Source organism: Hyaena hyaena, unplaced genomic scaffold, assembly GCF_003009895.1.
Source record: "Hyaena hyaena isolate Hyena2069 unplaced genomic scaffold, ASM300989v1 scaffold_22, whole genome shotgun sequence".
Classification (NCBI taxonomy): domain Eukaryota; kingdom Metazoa; phylum Chordata; class Mammalia; order Carnivora; family Hyaenidae; genus Hyaena; species Hyaena hyaena.
Window position 1 is genome coordinate 6,290,319 of NW_024080654.1, and position 10,473 is coordinate 6,300,791.

The 10,473-nt window shown below is 65.7% G+C and overlaps 1 protein-coding gene across 3 annotated transcripts in view; it reads left to right on the plus strand.

Moving 5' to 3' along the window:
• Positions 1-10,473, plus strand: part of MCF2L (MCF.2 cell line derived transforming sequence like) — a 111,064-nt gene that overhangs the window by 17,773 nt on the left and 82,818 nt on the right. For 2 of the 3 annotated variants that reach the window (XM_039226628.1, XM_039226630.1), the window contains exon 1: positions 8,468-8,546. The exons of the other annotated variant lie outside the window; for it this stretch is intronic. In XM_039226628.1, coding sequence (XP_039082559.1) covers positions 8,468-8,546 — 79 coding nt within the window. Of the gene's footprint in view, positions 1-8,467; positions 8,547-10,473 lie in introns of those variants that run through there. 3 annotated transcript variants of the gene reach the window in all.

Sequence of the window (10,473 nt, forward strand, 5' to 3'; positions counted from 1 at the left end):
TTTCCCTTCGGATAAGTGTGGGCTCGGCCAGAGAGCAGAGGCTGCCCTGGGTGTGGGACAGCAGCGCCGAGCCCGTCTGGGGGACAGATGCTGTTTGCACCAAGAGCAGCTGGTACGTGGAGGGTCCAGGTGGCCTGGGCTGCCCTGGGCTGGTGCCCTGCACACCCGACTCGGCGAGAGCCGCCAGCGCCGTTTGGAAAGTTTCTGGTGAACCAGAAGGTCCATCTGCAGCTCTGATTTCCTGTCGGAATGTGGTGGACGCTGGCCATCTGACCCTGGAACTTACAGACGCTCTGGCCGTGGGTGTCCGTCCCCATCAGAGAAGACGGCCGCTAACAGGCGTGTACGGAGCCACCTAGTGCTCGGGGTGGGGAGCTCTGATCACAGGGCTTTGTCTCTGCAGAGCCATCATCTCACTCGCCGTGGCCCTGGCCCCGCCACGGGGGACTGATGTGATCCCTGCCCCCATGTCAGCCCCGCGCATCTGACCCGGAGGCAAGTGGGCGTCTGTGACCTTGGTTGAGGGCGCCCCACGGTGTTTGCCGAGTCCAGACTCACCAGGCGGGGCGCAGTGAAGGGGTGCAGATCTCTGTGTATAGATTATACCTCAATAAAGTGCTTAAACCGTGAACCCTGAGGGAAAAGGGTGTTTGAGGGCCTGCCCTTTTATCCTCTGTGTTCTACCTCGTTCTGCTGACTCCAGCGTCCCCGGGGCCGAATGGAGGGTGGTCCCCGCGAATGACCGCTCTCCGCGAGCACCTGGGGTGCCCCTCCGTGTCCTGGGTGCCAGGAGGTGCTGGCAGCCTCTCTGTGTTCCGTGCGGCCCCGGAAGGGCTGGGCGCGCGGCCCACGCGGCCTGCAGACAGCAGGTGCTTGTGTTTGCTGGTGTGCTGGGCGCAGAGGGACGTGGTCCTGTGCTGTCACGGCTTCCCGCAGTAACCTGCCTGGGGACCCGGCCAGTGCTGGCTAGGGGCCTCAGAACGGGGACATGGGGACCTGGGCCTCTCAGGACAGATGCTGGGGGACCCGCATCAAAAAGCTGCCCGAGGAGGAAGGAGAGGTGCAGCCGGGGGCTCTGCCGGGAGGACGTAGGTCGCTCGCCTTCCCGGGAAGCAAAGCACAAGGGACGTGAGGGTCTTGTCCGTCGTCAGTGCTGTGTCCCCGGCACGTGGCCTGTGACGCGTGGTAGGGGCTCCCGTGGGAATCAGGTAAACGAATAAATACGTAACAGCAAACCTCGAGTCTGTCCTGGTCTCATGGGCTGGGACGGGGAGGGGTCCCCTGGGAAGTCACAAACAGGCGCTGAGACACGGGGAAAAATCCCCCCTGGATTTTACAGTCTGATTCTGTAGCCCGATTCGCACAGCCTGACGCCCCGGGCGAATCGGCTAATGACCGTCCAGCACTTACCGCTTGCCGGCCGCCGTTCTAGTCGCTGATACACAGTTGGTGCTGTGCGCCCCCGTTTTATGGAAGGGGAAACTGAGTACTTCTCAAGGCCACCACCAGTCAGGGGGCAGGCTGAGCCCACCACTGGCCTGGAACGCAGGCCCTGGGCTGCACCGCTGCGCGGAGTCTCTGGGGAGGGGCCCCTGCTGGCTGCGCACACCCTGGCTGTGTGGGCCTCTTACACTTAGGTGCCCAGGACTTTCCCGGATGCTTTGGAGAGTAAAACCAGCGCAGTTGCCAGAATTGAGCTTATATGTTACGTCGTGTCCCGGAGGGAGCGAAGCCAGATCCCCTCAAGGCCAACGGTATTTTTTCTCTGGTTTCATTTGGTTTCTTAGAAAGCATTTGAAATGTAGGAATGGGGTCCAGATGCCAGAGTAGATTGATTCATTTTCCTACTTCCCGGGAGGCATGATCACCAAGGAACCAAAGTCATCAAATGCGAGCTGCGCGTGAGCGGCTGTGGGGTGCTGTGGGGGCCCCGGGTGAGGCGGGGTCCGGGGGGCCCCAGGGAGGGTGCGGGCCCAGCACAGCCCCTGCTCCGGCTGCACACACTCAGCCGCTTGTCTCCAGGCTGGTGCTGCTGTTTTACTTGTTCCCCACAAGGCAGAGATGGCGTCCGGCCACGCTCTCCCTTCTTGTGCCCTCGAGGTGCAGAAGCCGCCGACAACAGTGGCCAAGTGTCCCGCTCGGAGCCTGGGTGTGACACCAGAGCGTCCTCTGCCCGCTGTCCTGCTCGGCCCCGCCCTGAGGACGGGGAACCGGCTGCCGAAGGGGCGGGGATGCTGCCCTGTGGCCCAGGCTGCCGGGCTCTGTGAGGCGGCTCAGGGGACAACTCAGGGAACAGCGGAAGAAGACAAGAAGGAAACTGGCCGCTGTTTCCCTCTCGGTCGGTTACCCCCTTGGCGCTGTTCCCTCGAGGTGAGAGCAGAATGTTCTCCAGGCGGGGCCGTGGGCAGGAGGAGCGTCAGCGGCTAACGGGGCCCCGCTGGTCGCGGCTCCCACACTTCCCTGTGCAGGACGGCGCCACACTGAGGCCACCAGGTTGTTCACGCCGCTCCCCGTCAAGGCTGTAAAATCCAATGTCAAACGTTAGGAGCAGACAGGCAAACCACGGGCTTTCTGAATAATCACAAGTGTCCACGCCGGCAGGTGAGCAGCTCGACTGTCCAGCCCGTGCGTCTGTTACGCGTTTGTGGGCATAACAAGGGCGTCCTCCTGACCCTCGGGGTTTGTAGGAGGCCCGCGTGGGCCCCCCCACCCAGAGGCCCGCGTCCGCCCTCGGCCCTTCGCGGGGGCCCCGGGGCCTCACACCGGGGCTTCCGGGCTGGCGTGCGTGGCCCCGTCACCTTCCTCTTGCCGCCGTAAAGGGTGACCACAGAGGCTTAGACGGTAACACACACCGCCCTCGTCATCCTCCAGCGCGGGGACCAGGGTGGGGGTGGGGCTGTAGGAGAGGCCACTTTCTGGCCTCGTCTGCATTCCTGGCGGTGGCCCCACATCGCCCCATCCACTGATCGCCCCATCCACTGGGCCGTGGCACATCCCTTCCCTGCCGCGGGGACCCGTGCAGCCCCGCCCAGCCCTGCGACCCAGGAGGTCTCCCCGGCTCAGGATCCTCTGCTGGTCCCGCCTCCCAGTCGGCTCCGGTGCCTCATCCCGCCTCCCGCTTCCACGGTGCCTTCTCCATCACCTTGGGCTTGAGTTTGCTGGCTCTTCTGTGCACACGCCGTGGTGACAGCTGGGGTGGGGACCCCGAGGAGCCCGCTGCTGTTTGGGGTACCATGGCGAGGGCCCACGGGTGGCACCGCAGAGCCCCAGCGCTGGCCCAGTTCTCCGGCCCCCCTTCACCTCCTCCCGGGGAGCCTGAGTCTCCCAGCGTCCCCGTGGAGCCGGCTAACGTCCCTGCCCTCCTTGTGTGACGCGGTGACACATGTGACAGCGCTTCGGAAGGAGTTTCGGGAGATCTAGCCGGTTAGATGTTTGACACAGAACGTGGCCGTGAGCTGCAGCTGAAGGGAAGGGAGTTCTGTGTTACTCTTTTGTTGCCATTAAAGTATCCGCAGACACTCATAGGTGCTCAACTTCGTGGCCCCCAGATCCATGTGCGGACATCCAAACCCCCAAGGAGATGGTGTTTGGGGGTGTGTAGGGTGAGGGTGGATCCCCGAGTGACACTGGTGTCCCCGCCACTCCCTCGTCTGCCCCCCACCTGGGGGCACAGCATGAAGGCCCCAGGAAGGAAACCCTCTCTGGAACCCAGGAAGCAGACTCTGCAGGCGCCTTCATCCTGGACTCGCAGCCCCTGCGCCGTGGGACGCGGGCGTCTGGGACCCCCCAGCCCGCGGTGTCCCGTTATGGGGGCCTCAGTGCAGAAAGGCAGCAAGTGAAGGTGCAAAGGGGTTCCGTGACGCTGTTTACAGCTTTCCCCGGAATGAGCCCGTTTCCCACATGAATCTTTCTGACTTGGGGGCTGGCTTGGCCCTTGAGACCACGCACAGGCTGATGCCCCCGAACGATTTGTCCAAAGCACAGCTGGGGGGGGGGGGGCGCAGGGCAGGGCTGGACCCGAGTGTGGTGACATAGAACAGACAGGACTCGAGGAAGCCAGCACCCTGGGTCCCCCGAGTGGCTCTGCCCAGCATGTCTGTAGTGGGACCTGTGTCCCCTCCTGTTCTCAGAACAGGCTGAGTAGGGGTTCGGGCCTCAGCCTTTCCTTCCTCAGGAAAGGCTCCCACGGTGACCCCCCTCCTGGCCGGTGCTCTGCCTGACAGCGCGGCCCAGACTGTGAACGTGGGCCTCGGGGCCCTGTGAATGTGGGAACAGCGCCCCCTGGGAACGTGGGAACAGCGCCCCCTGGGAATGTGGGGAACAGATCTCTCTTTGAGTTGCTGTGCTTTTCTGTAGGCATGTTCGCAGGAGTACAATAGCCAGATTCTAGGACAGTTTCCTTTTTGATTCTCTGAGGACACGGTTTCCTCCCCACTGATGTCCACGCTGGCTGCAGCAGTGCGCATTCCCGCCAACCGTGCACAAAGGTCCCCTTTTCTCCACGTCCCAGCCAACTTGTCTTCTTGGTAAAGCCATTCTGGCAGGTGTGAGCTGGCATCTCCTGCGGTCCAACCCAAGGTGTTGGGCACACGGTCACACGTAGGCCCCTCTCACTGCGCCCCCCGGGGCCCTGCCTTTTGTATGATGCCTGCTCTGCCCCGTGTTTGGTCTGGGGTTGGAAGGAAGGTAGCTGGTGGGGATCCTGCTGGGCCCAGAGGGCGGGAGACTCAGGTGGTGGGGCCGGCCAGGTGCCTGGGGCTGGGCTGAGACACGCTCCGGTGGCAGTGCCCGCCCCAGGGACCCGGGGCCCCTCCCCTCTCTCCAGAGCCCGCCCCTCCTCTGCTCACAGGATCCTACAGGGCCCGTCAGCTCCTCCCTCACAGGACGTGTGCTGCCACCGGGTTAAGACTCTGGCGTTCACGAGAAGCCACCTGCTTCTGCAGACTCCCTGCGGGCGGCTTGGGGGCCGGGCGCGTGTCTCTGGTGCTGGGAGCTGAGTTCCACCTGCCTCTGAATTCGGTGTGGACGGGGTCACGTCTTGTGTATTTGCAACCTGCTGTTGTAGCTCAGTTACGGGGCGGATTCCTCGTTGTGACCAGGGAACCCCTTAGTTATCAGTAGATGGCTGCTGCTCTCAGCTTCCCACCCCTTCCTGGGGCTCCTCCCCTCCCCTCCCCCAAGTGCCCCTCCCCCTGCACTCCCTCCCTCCTTCATTATCCCCTCCCTTCCCTTCCTCTCGCCCAAAATACCTCTCCTCCTGACTCCCTCCTCCCCTCCCCCTTCTCCCCCCCTTTCTTTATCCCCCTCCCCTCTCTGTCTCCCTCCATGCTCCCCTCTCCATGCTTCCCCTCCCCTCAATTCCTCCCCGCCCCCCGTGCTACCCCTCCCGCCCCCTCCCCCGCTCTGCTGTAAGCTGCACACTGCGGACAGGGGCCGGAACAGGGTGACCGTATCCTGGACTCTGTCCTGCGGCCTCACGTCAGTCCCCGGGGGATGGCGTGCTTGCCAGCGGCCATAGGGATGTGTGTCCCTGTAGACTGTAACCCCTCAGGGGCGGGCCGCCTAGCTCAGCCCCGCCCTGCCCAGGGAGTAGCTGTTCAGAAGGGGCTGGAGGCCTCCGCCTGCCCCACCCCCGGCGCCCAGCGAGGCTGTGCTGTTAATGCCTGTGGATCTCTTCAGGGCGTTCTTTCCAAGTCCCCCCTGCATGCTGCCCCCTTGACGTGGGGCAGGGCAGTGCAGCACGGACGTGCATCCTGCTCTCCGCCGCTGTGGTCACTTCCGGCCACACTCTCCCCTCCCCCACCTGTCTCTGGAGGGCGGGCTCCCCCGGGGCTCCTGTTTCTCGCCTTCTTTCAGGGCTGACTTTCCGGAATGGTTGCTAAGAGGATGTGTTTGGTATCCAGGTATAACATTACCTCCGCCTTCCCACCTGGGCGCCGTGGCCTCATGGGGCCTGCGAACAGCCCTGCCCGGTGTCTCCTCTCCGGGAGGGGGCAAGCCAGCCACGGAAAGCAGGCCCGTGCCCTTGGGACACGGCGGCTAAGGTTCTTCCGCAGGCTTGGGGTTGGGACCTTCCCGCCCTAACTGCCCCTTATTTACTCTAAGGGGCCTTGGGAATGGCGTTCCAGCCGAGCCGTGACAGCGTTTCCATGAAGCAAACGCTCATTTGTGTGGCTCTGTCTCTGCCACTTCACAGCTGTGTGACCTCGGGCAAGTTACTGAGCCTTTCTGTGCCTCATGCTATAAAACAGGGTGAAGACAGTGCCCCCTCTCTGTGAGGCCTAAAGGGCGTAAAGAGGCCGGGAGAGTCCCGGGAGCGTAGTGAGTGCTTAGTGGGTGCTGGGGGCGGTGTTACTATTGTCATACCTCAGTCAGAGAGGAAGTGGGTTTTATAGAAGGCGCCATTTATGCCATAATTTGAGGAAACAGTAAAGGTTTGGTAGAAACTGAGAAAGAGAGGGAAGGGGGGGAAGGAGAGACTGGCTCACCTGGCCGTGGGCTGGGAAGTCCACCTATGAAATACCCTCGAGACGAGTTCCAGCCTGGTGTTAGAACCAACACTGGGGCCCCGAGGCCAAGCTGACACGTGAACAGCAACTGTCACAGGTGTCAGCCGGCTCAACCTAAGCAGGGTTGAGTGAGCGGCTTGGCCCGGGACAGCCGCCAGCCAGAGGCATTTCAGGGGCCAGGGTGAAGGCCCCGGGCTCTGGAAAGAAGCCATGTGCGTGGAGACGGACACCCCGGCGGGCACAGGGGTCAGCCAGGGCAGGGGCAGGCAGCCTCGTCCCCTCAGACGGGCTCGCTGCGGCTCTCGGCCTGGGCCTGCGGACCCACAGCGCCAGCCCCGCCTGGGGTCCTGCTGGAAGTGCCCATCCCCCCTCCTGGCCTACCGGAAGTGGTGGGGCCAACAAGCCCCCAGGGCTTCCATGGCACCTCAAGTCTGAGCACCCCCGGGTACACTTCCGTGCCCAAAGGGGTTAAACCCGGCGAGGGAGGAGGGACGTGCCCCCCAGGTGTGCAGGGCAGGAGTGAGAGAGTGTGGCCAGGGAGCAGAGTGTGCGCGTCAAGGACAAGTGTGGGGGTCGCTGCCCTTGGGGCAGCGGGATGGGCGCCGCCCTCTGCACTGGGGGGGGGGGCAGGGCCCGCCTTGGACGCTCCAGGATCTGCACTGAAGTCAGGCAGGCGGGGTGACGGGGGCCTAGGGGGGTGTCTAGCACAGCTGGGGCTTGCCTGGTGGGCCGCCCAGGGCCACTGTCCGCGAGGGAAGGAAGGCTCACCGTTGAGCACCTTGCTGCGGGGGCACCTTGCTGGCCCCCTGCCCTCACTGGGCTGTGCTTGAACACATGAACTCGCAAGGGGTTTTGCAAGTGGTTTTGATGCAAACAAAGGAAAAGGGAAAAAGCAGCATCCTAGTTTACCCCGCGCCTCCCGGGCCTTCATCTCGCTCCACAGCACTTTCCAGACCTCCCTTGCCCCCCAGGCCCATGACCTCTCGCGGGGCAAATGCTGTGTCCCCTCCATCCCTTTACCCCTGGAACCCGGCTTGGAGCCTGAGCGTGTGACAGGGAGGTCCCAGGCATGGTGATGACGTGAGCCACAGAAATCCTCCTCCTGTAGGGAGGGGGGCGCCACCTGTCAGGCCAAGCACAGAGGGACGGCGGACCGGGTGAGAGGGCCCGGTGCAGGGCCCGGAGCGCACACACCCGTGTTCCCTCGGTCCCGCGACGCGGCAGCCACAGCCACCCACACGGAGGCTCGGTCTGCAGGGCGCTGAGGTGTAAAATGCGCGCAGTGGCTCAGTGCCAAGCATGGCGAGGTCCGAAGGCCTGTGCGAGCCGCCTCGCGCTTCCCTCCCCGCGCGCTGCGTCCTCGGGCCGGCGGCGCGACTCGGGGAGCGGCCTCTCCACCCTGCGCGGACCCAGTGACCCGGGGTGGCCGGGAGACATGCGGCGGCGCGGGGGGCGCGGGGAGCGCGCGCTCGGCTGCTGCGGCCTCTGCACCTGCCCCGGGGCAGCCGGAGGTAAAGTGGGGGAAGCCGGTTCCCGGAGCCACTTCACCTTCAGCTCGGCCCTCGGCTCCTCCTTCCTCTCCGGGGAGGGAGCCGAGACCCGGGGCTGCGAGGGCGGGGGCGGGTTGCGCCTTTGCGCGGGGAGCACGCGCGGTACAGTGGGGTGTGCTGCCAGGTGTCAGTACGGGGTCCGCCCACGAGGTCCCCGTGACCCGGGCGCACACGCAGGGCTCCCAGGTGACCCGGGCGCACACGCAGGGCTCCCTGGTGGCGGTGGGGACACGCGAGGCAGACGCGCCGCTTCCGCTTCCGCCCCGCAGCCCCCCTGCCGCAGGGCGCGCCCCCTCGGCGGGGCTCGGGGACCAATCCCGGGAAAGGAGGCGCGGCCGAGCCCCCTCCCCATCGCTCGACCCCTCCCATAAGGCACCTTCTGCTGCAGAGGGTCACTCGTGCCGGAGGATGAGGTTTTGGCTGAGACATGAGGAGATGGCTCTGGAAGAAATGGTGCGGAGGCTGAACGCGGTGTCCACGCACACTGGTAGGAGGGGCTGCGGAGTCGGTGTTCTTGGGCCTGGCATCATGCGCCCGAGCGCAGGGAGCGCGCCCGGGGTCTGCGTGGCAGCCTTCGTTTCTCCCGGCAGAGGCGGGAAGGGCGGGTGGGTGTGCGGCTTTCTGGCGGCTGCTGGGTCTCCGCGGGCCGTCAGCAAGACCCGGTTCTGCCCCGGAGGGTGCAAATGACTGCGGATCGCAGCCCGGGGCGTGCGGGGGGTGCGGTCTGCGTCTGCAGCCCGCACGTCAGCCGCCTTTCCAGAAAGCGCGCGGGTTTGCGGGTTGAAAGGACCGAGCCGGGCGCCGGGGTGCGGGGCATCCGAGGCTCGTCTGTAGGAGGAAACATCTGATCAGTCGGACGCTTCTTTCCTTCAGCAAATAGAACTTGAGGCCGAGACCAGTGCCCGGGCGCGGGGTAGGTAGGAGCGGGGGCGGCCGGGTGCGCACCGCCTCCTTACCGACCAGGGCACTGAAGCCGGGCTTCGGGGCCGGGGGCCGGGGGAGTGCGGCGGCCCACCCGCGGTTCTGGGAGACGTCTGGCTTTTAACGGTGATTTCTGTGATTAAAGCTACTGGATGTATTGTATATGCGTCAAAAGGGAAGCCGTCGCAAGCCGTCCGGCCCCCCCGCCCCGTTCCCAGAGAGGCGCCCCCTTCCTGGAGCCGGTTTTGCTCGGGTGCGGGGTGGGGTGTTGTGAGGCGAAGGGCGCTGGGTCTCAGACTCACAGGCGCGGCCCTGCCCGGGCTTCAGGCCCCCCGCACCCCTCCCAGCAGAACCGGAGGGGCCGTGGGAAGGCGGCGCAGAGGGACGCGGGCCAAGGCTTTGGGGGCGGGCGTGAAAGGGCCTGTGAGGAGCGGCGCCGCCCCCGGACGGGAGTCCGTCGTCACAGCAGCTGCAGACGCCTGTCTCCTCAGCCCAGGTCGACAGTCGCGCTGACGAGGATGTGGTGTTTTCCGGGGGGGGGACGGACGGCGTCCCCGCCTGTGCCCCGTTAACACGTCGACTCCACCCGCACAAACTCCTTCTCCCCCCGGCTGCGAGGCCCGCCGACCGCGGCTGCGAGACGCACTGACGCGGCGCCGTCCACCCGCGCGGGGCACGCGCAGCGTCACGCGCGGCGACGGAGGCCCAGGCCGCCGTCACCCCGCTCACCGGCCCGGCCCCGACGCCCCGCGCGGTGACAGGCCTCAGGGCCAGGCGGCATTGGCGGCACACGTGGGCAGGATGCGGTGCGGGCTGGCGTGGCGCCCCGGGGCCCAGGTCAGAGCCGGTGCGCTCAGGCAGCCTGCAAACGCTCCGCGGCTCCGCCCCGAACGGACAGGCCTGTACCTCCGCCTCCTTCTCCTAACCTCCCGCACCGGCGTCATCTCGGGAGGCCTGCGTGTGCGGAAGGGGCGTGTGCGGGAGGGGGGCCTGCGTGTGCGGGAGGGGCGTGTGCGCGAGGGGCGTCTGTGGGAGGGGGACCTTAGTGTGCGGGAGGGGGACCTGCGTGTGCGGGAGGGGGCGGCCTGCGTGTGGGGGAGGGGCGTGTGGGGGAGGGGAACCTCCGTGTGGGGGAGGGGGGCCCGCTGCCGTGTGGTCTGGGAAGCTGTCTGTCGTCCATGGGCTCCGGAACCCAGTATTTAACCACGAGGCCGAAGGCGCTTCCGCTCTGCGACTTCCAGCCGGTTCTTCATCCTGGTTTTCTCGCCGGAGCCGCAGTAACTGGTGAAAACGCCAGAAGCCTGAGAGAGAGACACTGACGGATCTGTAGGCAGCCTGACCACCCCTCGCCCCCCCCAGACCTGGGGAGCGAGTCCTTGAGGACTCCTGCCCCCGCCCTCAGTCGCGGGTTGGGAAGTGTGCCCCCCCCCAGTCGCGGGTTGGGAAGTGTGTGCCCCCCCCAGTCGCGGGTTGGGAAGTGTGTGGCCCCCCCC